The following is a 24584-nucleotide window of genomic DNA, read 5'->3' on the forward strand; positions in this document are numbered from 1 at the left end:
GGAGACAGAGTGAGAATGAGTTTAAATGCTATAAAGTAAATAATCAGCTTCTTATTATAGAGCTGACCATTAATTTCCTTGGAATGATCCAACGGGGTCACATTTCCAAGAATTCTTACTAGTATTTTTCTGGGTGGATATCTGGAGGGACTGAGTTGGGCCACCTGGTTCTCCACCCCAGAGTCCTCAAGTCCTCAGTGGCCCGTTCGCCCCCGACCCCGCCTCCCCATCTCAGTCATTCAGTCTCTTTGAGCCCAAGTTTGCAGACTGTAAAATAAGTGGTTGCTCCATGATCTGTAAGTTCCTGTTTAGCTCCTTTTTTGTTTTAATTTTCAAAAGTGAAAATTAACTGAAAATAGAATAAAGAGAAAAATGTTGCTCATGTGAGCAGTCTGCCTGGTTTGCCTTTTTTGAAGGATTACACCGTTTAATCTAATTCTCTTAGAGAAATAGGCATACCCATGTTCTTTCCTGACCGCTCATAAAATACACCTTCCATAAAAATGATTTGCATGACCCGTTTCTCGGCTGCTGAGATGTTTATGATCCTAACTATCTGGATGTCTGGTTGTGTGACCGTGTTCTCCGGTCGCCATCGTGATACCACCGTCCAGTGCTGTCCAGGGCGCCTTCACTGCCCACCGGTCCTCAAGAGCTGCTTCCGCCCACTGGACTCCTAAGCCGCCTTCTCACAGTCAGTCTCCACGGAGTCCGAAGCACAAAAGCCTAGGAATGGAGTGCGTGGCCCAGGCACTGGAGGTAGGGGCGTACGCCACTGTGCCTTAGAAAGGAGGAAAGTGGTAAGGATGCTTAAGACTGCGGTACTTCAAACTCTAACTCGGCCAGCAGCGGGCCTTCCCCTCGCTTTGCTTTGGAGAGGGCTGGAATCTGCATCCCAGTTGTGAATCAGACACCTCCGATCTTCCGGTTTTCAGTTACAAAAGTCCCAGGATCTGGTGATTCTCGGTTTATTGTGGCAACAGTTCCTGGCAACTGCCCAGGTGTCAGTGCCTCCCGCCGAGCCTTTCCTCCCCGGAGGCGAGAGAGGCGCTGGGGCGCAGGTGCAGGACGCGGAGCCCTGGGGTTCAGTCAGGCCGCGGCTGCAAGAACCAAGGGGCGCCCGGCGGAGCCGGTCAGGGGAGGAGCGCGCGGCGCAGCGAGCAGCATGGGCTGTGGACCTTCCCAGCCTGCCAAGGAACAGAGATTCGTCCCCACGCCCAGGAGGGGCTGGGAAGAGGGATTCAAGGTAAAACAGACAAAACAAGAATAAAACCCTTTGCCATGCGTGGGCTGGGAGGCTGCAGTGGGTCTGAGCAGGGTCGCTGGGACTCAGGCTGGATGGCTTGTGTGTAGGGGGGCTGCTTGGAACCAATTTTATCCTTCCAGTGTTTAACTGCTGTTTTAACCGGGATCCTTGCTGCTACAGAACCAACTTTGACAGTCTTTTGTTTCAAGAGCTAGCAAAAGCGATGTCACCCCCAGAACAGAGGCAGAGGCAGAGGCAGGGTTAGGGGCAGGGGCAGGGGCAGGGGCAGGGGCAGGAATAATGAGGTGAATGGTGCGTTCTGTACGGAGCTGGGGTTGGAGATGATTCTCAGGAGCAGGTGAGAGCACCTGGGAGCTGCCATGGATTATTAGCTTCCAGAAAGTGAGCCCTTTGGCAATTACTTGGAGCTGGAAGAGATCTCCCTTGCCTCTGGAGGGGTCCAAGGCCCAGAGAAGCAGACAACTTGCCCAAGGCTGCACAGCTGGTTTGGGGTGCAGAGCTGGAGAGAGAATCTAATCTTCAAAAGTCTCATTCCAGTACTTTTTCCACTCTCCCACACAGCAGCTTCTTCCTTAATTCTTCTGGAGACCTGCAGAGGAATTTTTTTCCAGGGTGGGGAATGGAGGGATGGTTTGGTCCAAGCAGAAATGAGGTCCACGATTTCTCCCCATTCTCATCGCATTGAACATTCCACAAACAGAACTAGGAACTCACAAGAGTCTCCTCGAGAGGGGCTCCCCAAAGTTAATGTTACCATAAAATTTATCATCAGAAGCAGGGTGCTTTTAAGAATGAAAGAGAACACTGGTCATACATTTGCCCAGATGGTCTGAGCTAAGCCCATCCCATTACCTTTCCCAAAGGGCATTTTTGGAACTACAGTTTAAAGAGCGCACACCTCCTATCCACAGGCAACATGTAAGACACTCTCCAGTGCCAGTGACAACACCTACTCTGTGTGAGGAACATCTGCTTGGCTCTTGGACTCAAAAAACAAACCAGGGTCTAGTAAAGGCTGAGACTCAAGCTTAGCACTTGCTGCCCTGGGGGAGGTCAGCAGAAAACACCTGCTTTCCACCCCAGCTGCCACTGCCAGCATGTAGGGCCCAGGGGCCTCTTCCTGGCTCTGTCTGCCTCTCCTGTCATCATCCTAACCAGTCTGCCTCCCACACTGCTGCCTTCCTTCCTAAAAAAAAAGTTTCTGAAGTGTGCAAAACCCTTGACATTTGGTCCTTCCAATCTCTCTAATACCATCCTCTTCTCTCCAGTCCCTATCACTCACGAACTTTCCCATCCACCAGCCAGGAACTTGCAAGGCTACATCCTGCCTGGTGTGGCTCAGTTGGTTGGAGCGTCAGCCCATAACCGAAAGGTTGGGATTCCATTCCCAGGCAGGGCACATGCCAGGTTGCTGGTTTGGTCACTGTCTGGGCAGTTATGATCCCGGTTTGGGAGTATCCATCCAGGAGGCAACCAATCAGTGCTACTCTCTCACATCAATGTTTCTCCTTTCCCCTCTCTCCAAAAGCAATGGAAAACAAAATGCCCTTCCAAGTTTCTCCCGTTCCTTAGTGCCTGCCTCTCTCCACCTACGTAACCAGACTAAGGACAGTCAGCAAGGAGGAAATCCAGTATTAAAATAACCTGAAAATAGATTCAAAGTCAACTCATGCATATAGCTCTCTTTCCCCACCCCAAGCACTTGACTTTGGAAATCAGATCTGGGAAAGGTATAATTACTAGTTAAACACTTGGTGTCAGAACGGTACTGCCTCTGCTACGTTCATAAATTCCTGGGGCTGTGAGTTCAGCAGTTCAGCAGTGTCTTTAAATCAGGTGAGCATGTTTGCTTGCATGAAATATTTATGTTTCTTGGTGGCACAATTGTAAAATATTCTGAATCAAACTCCTTGAGTTCGGCCTGCAGACTTTTTCTTCACCTTACCTTAGTCTAAAGTAAGGTAAGAACCTTACTTACTTTAAGAACCTTAAGAACCTTTACTTACCTTTAGTCTAAGTAAAAACCTTAGTCTAAAGTGGTGAGAAATCACTGCAGTAAAATGATGCATAATAAGAAATGATGGGAAACTTTTCTTCTTTGGGGAAATCTTTTTCTATGTGATTAATTCAAAGTTTCTGCTCATTATAAAGAGGGACAGGCTATATTGGAATAGACTCCAAGGACCCTTCATACTCTCCCCTAATATTTGACAAGAAAATTCTTGTTGATTGTCAGTTACTGGGACTAAATACTTTTTAAAGTCCAAGTTTTAGAAGGGCATATTTAAAGTCCAAGTTTTAGAAGGACATATTTCTGACTTTTTTGGAGCATTGCCATTTATTATTTTATTCACTAGAGTAAACTGGAAAAAAATAAAGTTTGAAGAACAAACTCTTCCTATATGTGTGTAGACGAATATGTTTATAAACTCTATCTGGCAACAATGTGATTTCAGAAGGTTTGTGCCCCAGGGAGCCTTGACAAATGACTCCCTCCAAGCTGGTTGGAAAATTTCTTCCCCAAACCTTTAGAATACATACGACACCCACGGGCAACCAGACCGAACAAAACCGAATCCTGCCTGTAGTCAAGCCAATACCTCCTCGGACTGTTGATTGTTCTTATGCATAGCTCTCAGCTTGGCACTGTCGGTTTTCAACGTTGTGTAAAATTGATCAGATTTTTTCACCAACACAATGAAGTACAAACTAAAACTGATACGAAATGTACAAAGACACTGAGTCTGTTCTTCTGCTACAACTTCATCTCAAGGAGGAAAATAAAACCTTTCAACTCCTCACTGTGCCTCCCCCAGTCCCGCCGCAGACAGACTTACTGGTGTGGAAATAGAAACGCAGTGTGCACAGAAAGAACAAGAAAACTGTTTTAGACACATGGCTGAGATGCAGAGGTCTAATTAATTTGTAAATATCTCTAGTCTTTGAACTGTATCTACTCCCAAATCTACATTAGGAAATTGGGTTAAAATTTCCAAAATGTGTTGCACATGGATAAGATATTTAAAAGACATTCTCAATTTTCAGAAGAGAAAAATCTTGAATTTCCACTGTGGCTACTGAAGGCTGGTAGATATTATTTTCTGCTGAAAGATTGTGTTTCATCTGCTACAGTTGAAGTTTTGGCCACTCACAGAGCTTGAAGGCACATTGTATCCAAATAAGCGTAAATGGGGAAAACTCCTTGCTAAAGCCTGAATCAGTCGCTTCCATGAAACAATTAAGAGGTCGGTCACTCATGGTCGTTGCATTTAAATCTCTTCCAATCAGAATATGTTCATGAAAAGACACCTTTTACACTGAAAATATTCCGATTTGCTCTCAGCTCCAATGTGGGCATTTTGTTTATTGTTGTTATTGTTAAATTTTTCAAGTTCTCCAGTGGGAAATGTGAGAGGGCAAAATTAATCCCTGTGTGTTATTTAGTGCTTCACTAATTCAATAAAAGAGAGATCTGCCAAACAAAATGAACATGTGAAAACGTCTGTCTTACTGTCACTGCAGACACTGGGTGTTGCTAGTTCACCTGGGAAGAAGGGAAAGAATGCCCACCACGGTCTTGAACTCCGGCAGGAACTGAGAACCCCAGAAAGATTAGCAGCAGATGGGCTCTGGTTTTCCTTTGTTGTGAGTAACAACAATGAGACAAAACTGATATACACAGGGTGGACTTACAGGTGTTCATGTGGAAAATAATACAATAGTAAATAATAATACAAGAATATACTGTTTTGCATGCTCACAACTGTAAACCTACTTTTGCCCCAGGTGTTTTGTGTGTAGGCTTACAGATGTTCATGTGGAAAATAATACAATAGTAAATAATAATACAAGAATATACTGTTTTGCATGCTCACAACTGTAAACCTACTTTTGCCCCACCCTGCATGTATGTTATACATGACAAAGGAAAAGGAAACACTGTCTGATGTAATAATAGTTAGTACATAACAATATAATAACATATCAATATTATCTGTAAAGACTTTTCCCAGTGGCCTTANCAACATCAGGCTTACAGGTGTTCATGTGGAAAATAATACAATAGTAAATAATAATACAAGAATATACTGTTTTGCATGCTCACAACTGTAAACCTACTTTTGCCCCACCCTGCATGTATGTTATACATGACAAAGGAAAAGGAAACACTGTCTGATGTAATAATAGTTAGTACATAACAATATAATAACATATCAATATTATCTGTAAAGACTTTTCCCAGTGGCCTTATTCTACAGGGACTGCTGGCAGTAACCGTGTCTATGAAGAAAGACAGATGGCAAGAGGAGGAGAAAGGCACATAGGGTCTCTCAGGCTTTCTTCTTGTGCCATTCTTCTTTCTGATCTGTGGAGTTTTTGTTTGCTTACTTTGTTTGTTCAGTCGGTTGATTTTTTTCCCTAGTTTCCCATGTAGTCCTGAGCCACAGAACTAATTAATCCTCAGCACAATCAACTTGCTGCTGGTTTAGCTGGAGTGATCGTGTTACATAAACTCGGTGGTAAGGAGCTGTGTGAGGTCAGAACCTGGGAGAGCCCCTCACCACCCTCAGAGAACCTGAGCGGGACAGGCCACGCCTGGCTACTGCGATTTCTCCTTCGCCTCTGAGGTACTTCCCATGTTGGAGTGCATCTAGACAGTGGTCAGAATGGCCTTAGGTTTTACAAAATTTGTCTGATTGTTATGGTAAAAATATCAAGAGTTCCATGCTAGTGTCCTACTTTTTATTGCTTTCATGTTTTATAAAGGGATGTTTTCTGTTTAGCTCTAGAGTCCTAATTCAGAGCCAGGAGGGACGCCCCTCCTTCAAACTGAAGTTCCCTGAGGTCTGTTATCCACCTTTCTAGTGTTTCTGAGCCCACCTGTTTTCCTCATTTTTATTGACGTTGTCCTAGCTGGTGTTTAATCAGTTCTCACCTGGACAACAACCCCACAATTGTAGCTGGCTGCCCTGTTTTGTTCCTTCCTTGAATTCTTGCCATTGCTCTATCTCAAAAGCGATCTTTCTAAAAAACACAACTGATCGTTTATTTTACTTCCACATATGACAGTCCTGCAGAGGATGACTGTTGCATTCAAAATGAAACCAACTCCTTTACTTGTCACAAAAGACTTCCCTTTCCCACCTCAGCACCTGCCACTTTCTACTTCAGCCTGTTTCTGCTACGATGGAGTTATTCAGGTTCAATGGCAGTTCGTGGACACACAACATTGTTTCATGTTTGTGTGTGCTTTTCTTCTAAAATGACCTTTCCTCTTTGCTCACTGGAAATTTATTCACTAGGGCCCAATTCAAGCTTTCTCGTCTTCAAGACCTTTGCTACTCCCCCCAAGATATGAACATGTGCGGGTGTATCAGGGTGCAAAGCGCAGGAGTTGGGGGCGGAATCCTGAGGGCCCTCAAAGACTCAGGGGAGAAGAGCACCTTTTGGGTGAGAAACTAAAGTCATAGACATGAATAAGAATCGCCAGAAGGCAATCTTCTTCAGAAGATGGTTATGTTCTTAATCTCTTCTGAGATTACTGAAGAGACTTCCTCTGGTATGTGACTTACATAAGAGAAGAGGTTGGCTGACAACATCCAGAAGCTTCTAGTGAATGAGAAGTGGGAAAGCTGTAAACCAAGCAATGAAAGAAGAGTCAACCGTGGGGGAGAGGGGATGTGGCATTGGAGGAGATACGAGAAAATTTTCCTGAACATATTTAGTATTTAACATATATGTCTAAAAATAAATGCCAGTTCTATAAATTGCATTATTTTAGCTTTTTCTTACTTTTCTACTTTTGCTTTAGAACTATTGAACATTGACACCAGCCAGCATTTTGGAGTCAGTGGTTTGCTAAATCACACAGGCCCCTTTTCACCCTGTGCTTTGACCTGGTAACAAGCAGTGGGGTTGTGGTGTGAACAAATAGACATCCTTAAAAGGAGAAGGTGGGACTTTAAGTTAGTGCAGGATTTATGAAGGGCCCTCTGGACACACGTGTTGACATAAAAATGTGGATATTCTTTGATTTGACAGGTCCACGTCCAGGATTTTATCCTCGTGGGATGAGTGGTGAACTCAGGCTGGTGCCTATGTGCAGATACTGTGCCAGCCAGCACTGTTCATTATATTGATAGGTTGGAAACAACCTAGACGGCCTTCAGTAGCATCTGGTTAACTGAACTGCAACAGCTACATAATGTACTACAATGAAACAGACAGTGACTGCTTTCCACCATTAAATATTGCTAATCACTTTTAAGCCTCTGTATTACTTTTTAAATCAGCAAAAACAATGAAGCTAGTTACATAAAAAAAAAAGGTTTTTTTAACCCTGCCAGGTGACTCAGTTAACTGGATCATCATCCCATAAAGATTCCCCATCAGGGCACATGCCTAGGTTTAGGTTGGTACCAAAGGCAACTGATTGATGTTTCTCTTTCACATCAGTATTTCCTTTCCTCTCTCTAAAATCAATAAACAAATCCTCTCACGAGGATTATTTTTTTTTAATTTTTACCAGCAGTATCTTTATTTTTTACGCTTGATGATTATGAACTTGTTGATTTTTGTATCTTTCAGAATGCTCAATGTAACAGCGTGTCCCTGATTCATATTTGATATTACAGTTGCCCCTTGAGCAACACAGTGGTTTAGGGGAACTGACACCTCTTGCAGCTGAAAATCTGTGGGTAGCTTTAAATTCCCCCCAAACTGAATTAGTCATCCCTTGGAATCCATGAAGGATCGGTTCTAGAACGACACCCCCCCCACCACCTCCCCCACACACACACACTTGCTGCAGATACTAAAATCTGAGGATGCTCAAGTCCCTTATGTAAAATGGGGCCAAACAATGCATAGAACCATACCTCCAAATCTGCACATTCCCAACCACAAATAAAAATACTGTTTTTGATCCATGGTTGGTTGAATCCACAAATGTAAAACCCATGGGTAGAGAGAGGGTTGACCATATTTATTTTAAAAATTATGTGTATAAATAGATCCATGCAGTTCAAACCCCTGTTGTTCAAGGGTCAACTGCATATTAGTTTTCTATTGCTTCTCTAAAAATTCACATGAATGTATGGCTTAAAACAATATAACTGTATTCTCACAGTACTGGAGGTCAGAAGTACAGAATCGGTTTCACTGGGCTAAAGTCAAGAGATTAGCAGGGCTGATTTCTTTCAGAGGCTCTGTGGAGGGACTTTTCCTTGCCTTTCTAGCTTTTAGGGCTGCATTGCCTAAATTCCTTGGCCAGTGGCCCTTCTTTGTCTTCACTGCTGGGACTGTAGCATCTTCTAATGGGCCCTCTGCTTCCATTGTCATGTCACCTCCTCCTCCATATTGAAATCTCCCTTTGCCTCCCTCCCTTAAGGACCCTGTGATTACATTTAGGCCCCACCTGAACAGTCCAGGCTAACTGTGCCATCTGAAGGTCTTTAATTTAATCACACCTGCGAAATCCTTTCTGCCCAGTAAGGTAGCGTCTGCAGGCTGCTGGGTACTATTCTGCCTACCACAGATACTAGCTAGCTAAACTCTCACAAAGCCGACCTTGCGACATTGTCTTCATTTCTGAGAAACCGTTTTCTAAGAATCTTGCTTCTCCAAAACGATTCCCTTTTCACAGGCGGATGTGGGTGTGACTCATTCCAGGGAGAACTGCAGACCCGAGCCGGAGGCTGCCCTGTGCAAGGACTCTGTGGGCAGCCCCAAAGTCCAGGAGAAACCGGTCCAGTTGGAAAGCTTACCCGGAACCATTCCAGAAAGTTCCCCATCTCCTAGTGGAAGACACAGAGGAATAAATTTAGGTAAAAGCCCCAATTCATGTTAATCTCCATAAAATACTTTTTCTCCAAATACATTTCATAATATGTGTTTGGTGGCCCCTTCACTACAGCTTTGTGGACCAGGGACCTCTAAATGTCAAGGTCCCTGCCTCTAAGAAATTAGAATTTAGCCTTAGGCCTTCATTGTGTGAATAGATAATGCTAACCATTACTCTTCTGGTCATGCCGTAATTAAACCATCTTTCGCCCCTCCTTAACTAAGAACCTCATTGGTGGTTGGTAATAGGCCTTAAGAATAGAAGTTACATGGGCTTTGGTTAAATTCCTTTACATTCCCACTTCATTAACATTTTTCCAGGGGGAATTTCTATGTTTGAAAAAATAAACAAAAGCAGCATCAGACTGTTTCCCTTATTTCTTCCCATCCAAAGTACCAGCAAACACACAATGAAAGAATCTTTCAGAAGCGTAAAAGAAGTAATTATGACCTAGTGTGCCCCTTGAAACTGTGTTTCTAAACATTTTTCTTATGGCATGTTTTTGCTCCATTTACCACCTTGGGTTGATATAAAAGCTCTTATTTGTATTTTATCAGCCTTTGAAACAAATCGAACGTTTACCAGACCTCAAGGAAAATTACTGTTTTTATTGGGGTGAAAGCTTTCATTTAATTCTTTATCACTGTAGATTCTTCCCTAGGTACAAGTTAGAATTTAGAAAACGGATAGGTTATAAATGAGATTTTTTTTTCTTGGACTCTTGTGCACACTCCGGTTGTCACGAGTTTCATATTCACCCTCAACTTGCGCTTCTGGCTGGTGCCCACGTGACCTCTGAGAGTGAGGCAGGTGAAGGGATGCAGCGCCAAGCGGCCTCTCCCTCTGTGTGTGTGTTGGAGTTTTTCTCTACAGACTCTGTTGATGGGAATGCCTCCCACTGTGCAACACGAATGCTCAATATCTATGATGTTAACAAACTGGACGTTGCCGGGTGGACAGGGGCCTGGGTGTGCCCTGGGACAGTCAGGCCCGTCAGCCCTACACGGGGGAGGAGAGGCAAGACCAGGGGCGGGGTGGGGGGGATTGGAGGACAGTGCTGCAAAAGACTGACCCGCTTGGGGAGGGAGTGAACAACCAAAGCAGATGTTTCCAAAATGAAGTGTAAATTAGTTTTGAGAATGCTCTGATCACAGAATGAAAAAGGATTAATGTCCTGAGCCTTATATTTTTCTCTGCCCAGTTTCACCTCAGCTTGCTACAGAGTATATTTGTTAAAAACTTCAAATTCCACACTCACATTTCCCAAATATTTCCTTTTGGCAGAAAAACTTCTTATTTTGAATATTTTTAGACTGAAGGAAAGTGGCAAACAAAAACAAAGAATGCCTATATTCTTTTACCCAGATTCCCCGAATGTTGGCATTGTACCACATTCGCACGTTCATAGTCGTCCCCCTCCCTCTCTCGCTCCCTCCCTCTCTCCTTCTCTCACATACAAGTATATTTTCTCTGAGAGTAAGTTACAGACATAATGATAGTTTCCTCCTAAATACACCAGCATGTATTCCATAGAAACAAGGACAGGCTTTGCAAAATCCCAGCACAAGGATCTGAATCAGGAACCACCACTGATGCAGTGCTATTACCTCAGCTGGGGACCACATTCAGACGTTGTCAATTGTCTTACAAATGCCCTTTATAAATAAATTTCTGGTTCAAGAGCTAATTCCGGATCACATGTTTAATTTAGCTGTCTTGTGGCTGTAGTCTCCTCTAATCTGGAACATTCTCTTGCCTTTTCTTTGTATTTTGTTTATGACCTTGATATATTTGGGAGATGCAGACCATTTATTTTGTAGAATGTGCTCAGTTTGGATTTGTCTTACATTTCTTATGATTAAGTCCAGAGGATGCATTTTTAGCAAGAATACCAACAATTATATTGTGTCCTGTCTAGTACATCACAGCAGGGGGTATGTGATATCTATATTTGACTTTTATTGTGAGGTTTAGTTTTGGCCTTGCCAAGTTTTTAATGTAGTAAAATTTAGCGGTTTTTTTCTCTGATCAAATCTGGATTTTGAGCCAGTTAGAAAGCCCTTCCTTACACCAGGGTTAAAGACAAATTCACCCACGTTTTTGTGGATGACTTCACTTCCATACTTATGCTCGTGAAGAATTTCTTAAGGTGGGATAAAATGCTAATGTAAATGTTTCACTGCATAAGAAATGAAAGTACATGTTCAATGTGATGGTACATTTATGAAAATAAAATTTTATATATTCAAATTATGATATCTGAATAGTAAGAGAATGGACCTTGTTATTATCTTTTTATTCTTTTCACTATTTCCAAGTTTATGATATATTATGTTTATAATTAGAAAGAAGTATGGTGTTATTTTTAAACATTTCTCCAATATTCTTCAATATCCCAGAAATTATGAAAATTAGTCAAAATGACTGGCATAGTCCAAAGATTGCTATATAGATTCGCTACTGTAATTGTCAAGCCAAATACTCCAGTAGATGGAGAAAAGAATGGATTGAAATGGTTAGAATAATTTTATTGTGTGACAGGTGTCCATAATGACATTTTTTATGGAAATGTCCTGAGAGAAGTTGACCGTGGCCAGTGGGAGCCATGAGTGCAGTGAAGAGTGCAGTGAGGTGGTGAAGATCACGGCTGTTGAGGTCACACTTGGGTGTAAATACTAGTTAATTTGCTCACTACCTTCGTCACCTTAAGCAAGTTGGTTAGTCTCTCTCATCTAAGGTTGTTTATTTGTAAAATAGGGATAATAATACCTCTCTTAGAGAGTTTATATTTGGTTCGGATGTTATAAAATATATAAAGTGCTTAATGTAGTGCTACTTCAGAAATTTTCATGAAAAGACTCCATCCACTAGACAGAGTGGATTTGGTTACCACACGGACTTCATGATGATTACAGACTAGAAGAGAGCTCGTTTCTGAAGACATCCCTTTGCGTTTTTATCTTACAATATGAAGTCTTTAAAATGGATGATTCCTTGTGTATTTATATAATTGAGTGATTTGTAATTGGGGAGGTCTGTCAGGACAGTTTATAAAGGTTCCTCTATAAACTGTTTCAGTGCCATTTTAGAATCACTAATAAAAATTTAGCTGATATCACTTGACTCCAATTCTGATTTGGTTCAAAAACTCTTTTCAAAAGGCCTATTTTTACTTACGTAGATTTAGCAGATGGCGTAATTGTAAACTCAAGGTTGCAGAGCTAGAGGTCTCTTGGCAACACCACACTGTTTATCCTTTGTATACAAAGCGTAGTAACCGACTGAAGCTCAGAAGAGTCACCGAAAGAGTATCTCATTCTTAGCTGTGGTTTAGCTTCGTAATTAGTGCGGAGAACCCATGCAGTTGTACCCAAGTGTGCAAGTGTTGTTACAACAAGAAAGCAGCACATGAAAGACTTTGTTATGTTAATATGGGGTCTGCTTAGTAAACAGTGTATTATGTTGACATGTATCCTCTGTTAGAACATTAAGAATTTGAATTTCAAAGGATTCAAAGGTTTATAATAGAAACAGGTATTTAGGTAAGAGTATTGAGTGCAAGACTTAATTAAGAAGCATGACTTAAATGGCATCCATTTAGCATTTGATTGGCAATATCTTCAAGCTTAAATTTTGCTTTCTTGTTTCTTTTCCCCTTGGAAGACTTAGCAAACAATGGATTAATCCATAAACCCCAACCTCCACAGAATCAAGAGCGACAAAAGTCATCAGACATCCTAGAGGAATTAATTATTCAAGGAATAATACAAAGCCACAGCAAAGTATCTAGAAATGGAGAATCGTACGATATCATGGCAAGTAATTTTGTAATTAACATTAGCTTGTAGTTAAAAATAGATCTAATATGATTGCTCACAGTTATTTCCGGCATATGCATTTTAGAGTCACCATGCAGACAGCATTTATCTAAGCCAGTTTTTCTCCCATAAATTCCATCGCCTCTCTGCATACCATCCTTCTCTACAGACTCAGAATTGCCCTAATCATTAATGAATCCAGCAAAACATACCTTGGGTTTTACCAAATTTGAGACACAATAAGCCCCATTGAATGATATGCCTCATTCTTTCAGCAATTTTTGTTATGCATTGCCTAGGTACTAGAAACTGTAAATATAAAACTGAACTCTGACTTAACCAATACGAAAATAGGCCTAAATGTCAAAGCTGAAACAGATATGCTTATACATTTATATACACACTATGAGGTTAAATATGAGGAAATAAATACAGAAATTGCTGCACACTTATCTTTCTTCATTGATTCATCTCAACTGTCATTCAAAATGACATTCATCATTGTTTTTCCTTAGTGTGATCAATATATTTACTCTAATTTTAATTTATTGTGGCCAAAGTCTTGAGATCTTAATACTTTAAATTATATTTTATTGATTATGCTTTTAAAGTTGTCCCAGTTTTCTCTCTTTGCCCCCCTGCACTCAGCACCCCCAACTCCCTCATGCAATCCTCACACCATTTCATGTCTGTGAGTTATGTATATCATAAGTTCTTTAGCTACTCCATTTCCCATCTTTGTATCCCCATGGCTATTTTGTAACTACCTATTTCTGCTTCTTAATTCCTTCACCTCTTCACCTTTTCGCCTATACCCGCACTCCCATCTGGCAACCATCAAAATGCTCTCCATGTCCACGATTCTGTCTCTGTTCTTTTTGTTTGCTTAGTCATTTTTTAGATTCAATTGTTGACAAATTTGTATTTTTTGCCATTTTATTGTTCATAGTTTTTATCTTCTTTTTCTTAAATAAGTTCCTCTAACATTTCAAATAATAAATGGTCTGATGATGAATTCCTTTAGTTTTTTTCTTGTCTGGGAAGCTCTTTGTCTGGCCTTCAATTCTATATGATATCTGTGCTGGATAGAGCAATTTTGGTTGTAGATCCCTGCTTTTCATGACTTCAGATATTCTTGCCAATCCCTTCTAGCCTGCAAAGTTTCTTTTCAGAAATCAGCTAGCAGTCTTATGGGAACTCCCATGTACGTAACTAACTGCTTTTCTGTTGCTCCTTTTAAGATTCTCTCTTTGTCTTTAACCTTTGGCATTTTAATTATGATGTGTCTTGAAGTGAGTCTCTTTGCATCTGCCTTATTTGGGACTCTCTGTGCTCCCTGGACTTGCATGCCTATATACCAGATTAGAGAAGTTTTCTTTCATTATTTTTTCAAATAGATTTCCAATTTCTCATTCTTTCTATTCTCCTTCTGGTACCCGTATGATGTGAATGTTGAACCTCTTGAAGTTATCCCAGAGACTGCTTATCTATCCTTGTTTTTTTTAATTATTATTCTTTCTTCTTGTTGTTCTGGTTGGTTGTTTTTTGTTTCATTATGTTCCAAATAATTGATTTGATTCTCAGTTTCATTCATTCTACTATTGTTTCCCTGTGAATTGTTCTTTATTTCAATTAATGACTGGATCTTTTTTATACTGGTGAGTTCCTAAGTTCCTGGAGCATCCTTATAACCAGTGTTTTGAACTCTACCTCTGATAGATCACTCATCTCCATTTTGTTTAGCTGTTTTTTTCTGGAGTTTTGACCTGTTCTTTCATTTGGGCCACGTTTCTTTGTCTCTTCATTTTGACAGCCCTTCTGTGTTTGTTTTTATATACTTAGTGAAGCTACTATGACTCCCTGTCTTGGTAGCATAGCCTAATGTACTAGGTGTGCTGTAGGGTCCAGTGACACAGTCTCCCCTATCACCCAGACTGGGTACTTGAGGTGTGTCCTTCATGAGTGCTAAGTATACCCGCCTCTTGTAGTTGAGCCTTGATTGCTGTTGACAGGTCAATGGGAGGGATTTACCCACGCCAATCTGCTGCAATGATTGGCTGTGACCACAGACCACCAACCTCTGCCTTCTGTGAAGGATCAGCTGTGCAGGGGTAGAGTGGTGGTGCTCCAACATGGTCTGTAGCTGCCTACTGGGTACACAGGCCCTAGGGTTTCCCTGGTGTTACTGGCCACCTGTGTTTTTCCCAGAGTCATCCTGCATGAGCTATAAACAATCTGAGATGGCTGCTACTCGTGCTTGGCTTGGTGATATCCAGGTAAAACCAAGCTGTGAACGTAGGCTGGCTGCTATAAGTGGCTGGCCTGGTACCACTTAGCTAGAGGCATGGTGACTAGAGGTTCACTGAGGCCTATTGTTGCTTTTATGATAAGATTTAGGAAGTTGCAAAGCATGAGCCCAGACCAGCCATTCATATGGAAAAGTCATGATTAACAGCTTGAAGTTGGGTGGGACAAATCTCTGGGGATCTCCAGGATAGCACAAACAGTGCTAGCCAGGTTGATGGAGTTTCAGATATAGCACCTGCCTGCTGGCTCTCTGACTCTGTAGGGAGAACACCCAGAAAAGGGACAATGGCCTTTGCCTGCCTTTCTTTCTGGGAGAAAGCTGTCTCCAAGCTCTTGCCTTGAGGCCAGACACTTCAGTTCCTCCCTGCATGCCACCAGTGCCTTTCAAGCTGCTATCCTGGTGCTGGAGCTCAGAGGGAGTGAGTCGGGGTAAATCCATGTATGGGTTCTTTAAGGGAAACTGCTTGGAACTCCTGAAGTTTCTTCCACTGACTCAATCTCCTCTAGTTTTTGCAGCCAGAAGTTATGGGGATTTATATTTCTGGCACTGGAACCCTGGCTTGAGGTCCTGGTATAGGGATGGGACTCATTGCTCCTGAGACATTCCTCCTGGATTTTGATCCAGCACTCATGGGTATGGGATCATCCCATTCTGCATCTCTACCATTCCATTCCTACCAGTCTGGATGGATGTGGTTTCTTTAATTGCATAGTTGTCAGACTTCCATTCAACTTGATTTTTGATGGCTCTGAGTGATGGTTGTTCTATAATTTAGTTGTAATTTTGATGTGGTTGTTCGAGGAGGTGAACTATGCTTACCTACCTAGACTGAAAGTCTGGAGGTCTCCATTTTTTAGTAAGTTCTGTGTAAACTTGTGAAGAGGATAGCAAGTTTTGTCATTGTTTTGTTTTGCTTCTTTTTTTTTTTAAAGTCCACACACAGAGGCAGTACCTAAAGCATAGGCAGAAGGAAGAAGATAAAAGAAGAAATTACAAAGAAAAGAAACCTGAGGCATAAATGGAGGGGAAAGAAAAAAGAGACAGAAATGGTGGAAATAGAGACCAAAATTATATCAATGTCTCCTGTGTTGTAGGGAAAACAGTCAACTCAGGATAAAGACCAAGTCATTTAGTGTTTGAATAAAGATAATTTCCTTTTCTGCTTAGTAAATACTGAAAACTCATCAATAAAATCTAAAGTGGAGTTTTCTTTGGAAGAAGGAAAATAAGTCCTAGAGAAAGTATTTGGGTGGAAAAAAAAGAGATTGCTAAATCTTATGAATGATGATATCAGGCTACCAATAATAAGAAGATGTGGGAGAAAGGAGTTGGTGAAAATGGACCATGTAATGGAAAAATAATGCCAACATAATGACAACTGACATTTGTACAGTGGTATGATACAAGGTATTTTGGAGTACCTTTTTTGAAATTATTAAAAACTATGTGTCTGTACTATGGACACGGGAAGAGAGATATTTTTCTAGCTGTAGCTGAGTCTCTGGCATATGGGGGGGTGGTCAGAAAAAAGAAGGTGTGTCAAAAGAAAAGGACAGGAGAGCAATCTAGAGGAGGACAGATTTTGGAAACACTAGGTATCTAAGTGATGCCTTCTTAAGGGAAACACTGTGGAACCTTGATGCTAATGCCAATGGGAATAACATTAAAACATTTTCCAGTGACTTAACTACCAGGGATGAGTGAGTTCAGACTCTGGCCTTACAAGGGAACCCAACAAAGTTAATTAATATAAGCTGCATTATAAAAGAGATGTCTCTTTAAACAAAAGAATAAAAACTATGGGCATGATTTTCATAACATCATTAAGTGTGCCAAAGATGAAGGCTGTTTTCATACTCTACAGAGAGGGGATGCTGTCAGGAGCATAGCTGGAGTGTTCTCCAAAGGATTTAAATGTGACAGGACTGCAAAGGTAGGCAGGAGTAACACCGCTCTTTTGTGTTTTGTGGAAGGTTTTTGTTTTGTCTTGTTTTTGCTTTGGAACTGGGCCAAGATACCCCAACATCAGCCAGACTTGCAAGAGGCCTGCAGTACCACACAGTTGTGCCTTTTGTTGCCTAGTGCAGGAGTTCTTCACCGGGATGCACATTTGAATCACCCAGGAGCTTTCAGAACTCCCAGTCCCCAAGCTCCATCTGGGCCCCGTGGCTGGGGCTGGGCCCCAGCTGTGGTAGTTTGAAATCTCCCACCTGATTCCCATGGACAGCCCAGGCATAGAACCACTGTCCTGAAGTTTCAACAAACATGTCAATATATGATGCCTTCAAGTTCATCGTAAACCTGGGGGGCGTTACAGTGCAATCCCCCATTTACTGTCAAAGAGAATTCTAACGTACTCCTGAAAATACAACATATTATCAGGTGTAAGGCTAAGACTATGCTCAGAAAGCATGCAGAAATGAAGGAGAGATGTAATTGCTCATTGTTGCAAGCAAAATTTCTTTCAATTCAGGTGTAGTTGAGAACTTAAGTGTGTCAGACACCAGGTGGCTTGTATATTTTAAGAAAAGTTGTAAGGACACTGTGAAAAGGTGAAAATTAAACTTAAAAGACTGAAAGGGGAACCATATTAAGAATAGAAATATTATTAAAGAATACTTTTAATTCCCTAATATTTAAAAATATTTAGCCCTGGCTGGTGTAGCTCAGTGGATTGAGTGCGGGCCTGTGAACCAGAGGATCGCAGTTCGATTCCCAGTCAGGACACATGCCTGGGTTGCAGGCCAGCTCCTGGCAGGGGCAACCATACATTGATATTTCTCTCCCTCTCTCATTCCTTTCCCCTCTAAAGATAAATAAATAAAAAATCTTTAAAAATTAGATAAAAAATTAAAAAATAAATATTTTAGGAAGAAAAATAGATAATAAAGTTGGCTAAAAAACAAACCAGAGTAAAAGGAAACAAAAAGAGGATGAACAGAAGAGATGTTAAAGTTTACAGTTACTACAGTGTACTAACTTCATTCAATCACACATGTAAACACTATTCCTTCACTACTTAAAAATAAACCTTGTAAATATTATGTAACCTTGTAATTCAGTTACGTTGAGAGGGACATGTGATAAAGGCTGCTGAAAAGTAAGGGTTTTGCATTCAAATTCTGACTCAGTATCTGAGCCCACCACAGGGCCCCCTTCCATCTTTTTCTTTTAATTTTTTGTTTGCTTGTCAGCGAGTTCTACATCAATTCCATAATGCCCTGCTTTCAGGCACATTCATACTAATAGATGTTATGTTCACACAGAGAGAATATAATGATATGGGAGAAATATAGCTGAATATCAGACACTGTGAATCAGTATATTTTAAAACATTCTAATGAGATGTAAGTGGCTGTACTATAAATGTGGATTGGTTTTGTGTACACATGTAAATGTGTGTGAGGACTGGGATGAATCTCTTGAGAAAGATGTGACTGGCTGTCATTTATTCACGTAAGAATTAACCAGTTTAGGTGTTTGTATCCCTAACTTATTTTTCCCTGCCTCCTAGGGCATCCTTAGTCTCCCCATATAAGACTCTTTTGACTCCTCCTGTGTACTCAAGGTTCATCCCCTTCCCCGCAACTTCTGTATTCGGTAACCTTCTGTGTTGGTTGGGGAGTTCCTTTACATTACATTGGAGTCTCCTGTTGTTTGGTGAACCTCATGGGGAGTTTGTTGAGGAGGAAGTTACTGGGTAAACACCAGTTAACGTGCAGACCGGCCTCCCCTAGGAGGTCTAACAGTGACAGAGCTGCAATATCACAGCTCCCTCTGTGCCCAGGACTCCGGAAAGGGGGCCTGGCCAAGGTAGGTTCGCCTATAGGTCAATAGTTAATTAGGGAAGCTCTGAGGAATACACAGTGGATGCAAGAACAAGAAGTGATATATATATATAAAGTCCGGAAAAAAGACGCAAGTTTTATCACAGCATCTTAGGGCATGGCAGTCTTCCCATGGTGTTCTTAAAGTGATGAAGCTAGTAACTTTGATAGGTTTTAAAGTTGGGTTTTTTTTTTAGTGTTTCTGTGGGTAGCACCTCTTCTAAGTATGATGTGATCCCTAGTATCATTTTTAAGTGCCAATAGTTGATAAGTCCTGACTTCATAAAATACAGTAGTGAAGAATACAGATATCTTTCCTCACATCTTTCAATACTTTCCTCAGGAAAGGATGTGGGTTGCACAGGTAGGATTAACTTCCAAAATGGGGAGGAAGGAGATGCTTTTATGGGCATCATTTTGGGATAAAGCCACAGGAAAAGTCCACCCAAACAGAAAACCCTAAATTCTCTCAGAACTACTGATCTAATCATTTTAGCCAAGGTTCAGACTCCTATGTAAAGCCTGACTGAACCTTGTTTTGTAGGATCTTGGATTCCCATTCCATGTTCTCTTAGTCCTCTATGAGTGGACTCCCCTAAAAACCTGTTTTCATACTGATTTCACAGTATGTCTAGTTGAGCCTCCATAACAAATATGTCCCTTTTTCAGCAGATGGCTTTTGTCAGTAGGAAGCCTACAAGCCAGTTGTCATAAAAATAATACAATGATGGGGGAAGGGGAGTTTCTTTGACAAACATCCCAGTTGTTTATTTTTTAATGAACAACTCACTACATAAAACTGCCTCAAGGATGTAACTGAGCCAAAAATTTGACACAGATTTTCCCTTTTAAAGGCTTTCCGAGAATCTTAAAGCTACAAGGAAGCTTAGCTGTCATCAGTCCCCTCACTCTCTTTACCTTTGAGGAAACTGAGTGCAAAGAGAAAAGGTGCCCTGTCCCGGGTCACGTCATATTAGTGGTGGGCTAGGGGTCGAAGCCCAGGCCCCCTGCCTGTTGGCTCCTGTGCTTCCAGCTCTCATTCCTCCATTTTGCAACAAAGGATACATAGTGGTTATGATTCTGTGTGCTGTCTTTGAAAAACATCGCTGCTTTCACCAGATGCAAAGTAATTGTCATTTACTGAGTGGCTACCATCTACTCCCCTCTTTTTAAAAAAGAAAAACAATCCCAAGCAAAAGTGTTATTAAACCTATTTACAAACGAGGAAGGCAAGTGTCACAGAATTGGATGGCTGAGTCGGCATGTAAACCCAGGTCTTTCTGCGTACCATACGGATCCCAAGCCTTTTTCTCCTGTGCCAAATTGTCTCTTTTTGATTTATTTTCTTGGTACTTAAAATATTGCAGTCTGGTGAGAGACAGTCTCTTAAATATTACAGTGGATATCAATATCTCTTTTGTCTTTAAACATCTTTAGAGAAATTATCTAAAATAATATTCAATTTGTTTTATAATGAAGCTTTGGAGTTCATCAAGACCTTCCCCAGTCATAATAAATCTATGTAGAGTGAGGTAGATAGATGTTCATATTAAATTAAGTAAAGGAAGCAAATTGCAGAGCAGTGTCTCTTGTATCATCCCATTTACATTTGATTAAACATTATAGATGTGCATTAAGTGGTTCATGAGCAGGGCCAGATGGCCAAACAGAGTATTAAAAGATTATTTGTGTATCATTTTAATTTTTCACAATCGATGTATATTATTTTTATTTATTTATTTATTTTCAACAGGTTTACCAGATTCTTTTTTAAAAAATATATTTTATTGATTATACCATTACAGTTGTTCTCTTCCCCCCTTCATTCCCCTCCACCCGCACACACCCTCCCCCACCCTTCTCCCCCCCTTAGTTTATAACCACGTGTCTCAAGTTCTTTAGATTCTATATTTCCCCCACTATTCTTGCCCTCCCCCCTATCTATTTTCTACCTACCGTCTATGATGTATATTATTTTTAAATCTAATTTTTAAAACATGTGAAAACTTTCTTTATAGATCCTGTACAACAATTTTACTTTTTTCTGCAATTAGAAATTATAACCAGCCCTGGCTGATGTGGCTCAGCAGATTGAGAACTGGCCTGGGAACCAAAGGGTTGCCAGTTCGATTCTTAGTCAGGCCACATGCCTGGGTTTCAGGTCCAGTCCCCAGTAAGGGGCACAGGAGAGGCAACCACACATTGTTGTTTCTCTCCCCCTCTTTCTCCCTCCCTTCCCCTCTGTCAAAATATAAGATAAATAAAATCTTTTTAAAAAGAAAATATAACCAGAAAGTCATTATTACTTTTTTGAACTGTTTAAAATTTGTCAATCATATGAAACGAGATGGTTTTTTTGCTGTCATGTAAACATCTGTGAAGGAGCAACAGCAAAGCCTAACACAGAGCTGCTGCTCAGGAATGGTTAATTCTCCCTCCACAGCACCGGAAGTACTAAGCACTAATCTGGATTCCAAATGAGAGTCATTGCAGCTTGTAGTATATTATAAAATCGTCAGGTTTAACTTTTTACCTCGAATCACAAATTTATTGCTCATCTGCTACCTTTTTTAAAATCTTGTGTTCATTCTCAAGTTTTTTTCCTTCTCCTGAGCCCTTGCCCTTTTTTCTTTTCTTTTCTTTTCTTTTCTTTTCTTTTCTTTTCTTTTCTTCTCTTCTCTTCTCTTCTCTTCTCTTCTTTTCCCTCCCTCCTTCCCTCCCTCCCACCCTCCCTTTCTCTTTTCCTTTTGAGCCTGTTTTTTTTCTAGGCACCTAATTGATATTTTTCCTTTAGGTCTCAGTTCTGTTGTTACCAGTTTTCATGTTGTTTTTTAAAATCTGATGCTGGAAATTTCACAGTTCTAGGATTCACATTTTACACTGCGTTTATTTTACCTTCTCTTCTCTGCCAATAAATACTTTGTTTCTCCATTTAAAAAAGTGTCTTCCTCCAGGTGGACATGACTGAGAAGCCACTGAGAAAGCCACCAGTCAGGCTGAAAAAACTCAAGATCAAGAAGGAGGTAAAGGATTTCACAAGGGAGGACCTAGAGGAGAAGATGCAGGCAGCGGCAGAGCGCAGGAAGGTACCTGAGCTGGGGCGGGGGCAGGTCTGCCTGCTGAGGTGAGCCTTTTCTATCAGCAGCCTTTAGACAAATTGCATGGAATTATTGTTAATTATTTTCATGATAAGTATGTTTTTTGTGCTGCATGTTTAATTTTTTTCGAATGTGTGCCATGAAGGAAAAAGGTAATATCTTGAAGTTGGTTGAATTAGTTTCATCCATACAGCCTAAGGAAGCAATATCCAGTTCTCAGAATGAAGTGTGGAGTTTTCTTCATAGGAAAAAAAGAAAAACTTATTGGAGGCTAGAGGTGAGGGGAGGTGTGGGGGTGGAGGACAGGATCTGAGAGGAGGGTGTGCAGATCATGAGTTCCTACAGCATCTGCACTCATAGTCCCCCATTGCTCTGACAGCCTTCATTTCCTTCTTTCTTCTGGGATTTTCGAACTGAACTAGGAGGTCCACGAGGGTAGGGAGTGTGTCTGTCCTCTTCAACAGTAATTCTTCGACTTAGCTTCGTTAAATCACTTAGCTTTGTTGAATCATGAAACTGAGAAGCCACAAATGTTAAATACAGGCAATGTTAACAAAAACTTGGAGAGCATTATTTGGACTCTTCTTCATTCTTTAATACTGCTTTTCAGATGAAAGAAGAAGAAATAAGAAAAAGGATACAGAGTGACCGACCTTTGTCCTCAGTCAATGTCTCAGATTCAGCTGAACCAGATGGGGCTGAGGTTCCATTTGCCAAAGGACTTAACCATGTGGGTTCTGCTGTGTTTGAACCATCAGACCTACAGGGAGAAAAGCTGTTGAAAAGGAAGAAAAGCAAAAGTGACACAACCTCAAGTGATAGAAACTACAGTTATGAAGGTATTGGTGTCGTGGAGTCAGACATGTCCTACAACCAAGAAGATGACATATTCTAATAAAGCCATTTCCTGTGAATTCTTTGAAAAGGCATCCATTCCCCCCAGTTGTGCCATGCTTAGTATGTCTCATCTTTTTCTTTGACTGCCTGGTCACCTGGGCTGGAAGTTAGTCGACTAAATTAAATGGGTAATGGCTATGCCACCTAAAAAAAAAAAGACGACGATTCGACTACTGTCTATATTAAAAGTTGGCATTCTCTTTCATTGTGGCTTTAAAGATTGTGAAGATATCTTTAGGAGTACTTCCCAGTTTACATCAATGTATTTGTGCCAAATGAGACCTTGCTTTTTCACTCCTGCCCCTTGGCTGTACCCATCCCCTCTGAGTGTCTTTTAAGACAAATTTCATGGATCTTATCAACTGATGGTCCTTGGTACAAATACAGTGCCAACACAAATCCTCACTTTAAGGTGCAGTGAAGAAGGAAACTTTATTCAGTGCAAAACAGTTCAACTGCGATACAACACAGCTGTGAAAACACCATGGCTGTGAGGCAGCCCTGGGAGCAGGCCCTTTTCCAGTCAGACAGCTCTGCTCTGCTCTGCTCTGTTCTGATGAGCCATCTTCGGTGTTTCAGCCTGGGAGCCAGAGTCTCCAATCTTCAGTGGAAAGGGAAAGATGGCTCTCAGAGCGGGAAAGAAGCTGCCTTACATGGACTGAAGTTCCCACCCCTGTGTCCCTGATTGGTGTATCCTCATGCAAATGAGGACTCCAAATCTCTACAGTTTGATTGGGACAGCACTGTCCTGATTGGTCAGAATAAAGCTGCTCTGGTTGGCTGGAGCTGTGCAGCTCAACTTGGATGAGGAAAACTTCAATTCTATTGGTTTAAATAGAATTCCGGGACTCCTTTATAAGGGCTGGCTCAAATGGCAGAAACACACTGAAAGCAGGCAGTTCGGTGCAAAGGCAGGCTTCTCCCTGAAGCAGTTTGCTTCAGGGAGAAGGCAGTTTGCATGAGAGGTCCCTATACAGAAATGGCTGTTAGATTTTGTTGTTTAAAATTTGAGCCCAGTTAGCCACCAGGAGCCCTTCCTAGTAGGTACCTTTTTTCTCAGGGATCACAATCTATATTATGTATTTTAATTATCTGTATGCATACTCTGGTTTCTCTTGAGATCATATAAATCTTTCACCTTTTTAAAATGATCTGTGTGCTTCATATGCTGTATATTTTTTAAAATTCTCTTTGTGTTATAAAGGAATAAAGCAACATCTTAAAGGTGCTTGAATTACAATTTTGTCCATGTAGCTTAAAGAAGAAATGTGCAACCGTCAGAGCTAAGTAAAGTATAGTTTCCTTCATATAATAAAGGGAAAACTTCGGTTGTGTCTAGGGGGTAGGAGGAGATCCCAGGTAGAAGGTAAACAGCAAGGAGGCCCTAAAGCCAGTGCCTTACTTCTCTGCAGGCACTCTGGGCTAAAGAACTTGGGGGCCCTCATCCTATTGGAATTATACTTTGGTTCTTCCTTTTCCCTTGCCCCCCACATCTGATCAAGCGTCAATTCTATGAGTCTACATTC

General features: G+C 41.2%; 1 protein-coding gene across 1 annotated transcript; it reads left to right on the forward strand.

Moving 5' to 3' along the window:
* Window positions 1-1089: 1089 nt before the first annotated feature.
* On the forward strand, window positions 1090-24286 carry STMND1 (stathmin domain containing 1). Its single transcript, XM_037037977.1, has 5 exons — window positions 1090-1246; window positions 8913-9093; window positions 12774-12925; window positions 22018-22149; window positions 22772-24286. Exons 1-5 carry the CDS (start codon window positions 1166-1168, stop codon window positions 23054-23056), a joined length of 831 nt encoding a protein of 276 aa, XP_036893872.1. The 5' UTR covers window positions 1090-1165; the 3' UTR covers window positions 23057-24286.
* The last annotated feature ends 298 nt before the right edge of the window (window positions 24287-24584 follow it).

The sequence above is a fragment of the Sturnira hondurensis genome, unplaced genomic scaffold, assembly GCF_014824575.4.
Source record: "Sturnira hondurensis isolate 20B ecotype Veracruz unplaced genomic scaffold, ASM1482457v3 Scaffold0023817, whole genome shotgun sequence".
In the NCBI taxonomy this organism is placed as follows: domain Eukaryota; kingdom Metazoa; phylum Chordata; class Mammalia; order Chiroptera; family Phyllostomidae; genus Sturnira; species Sturnira hondurensis.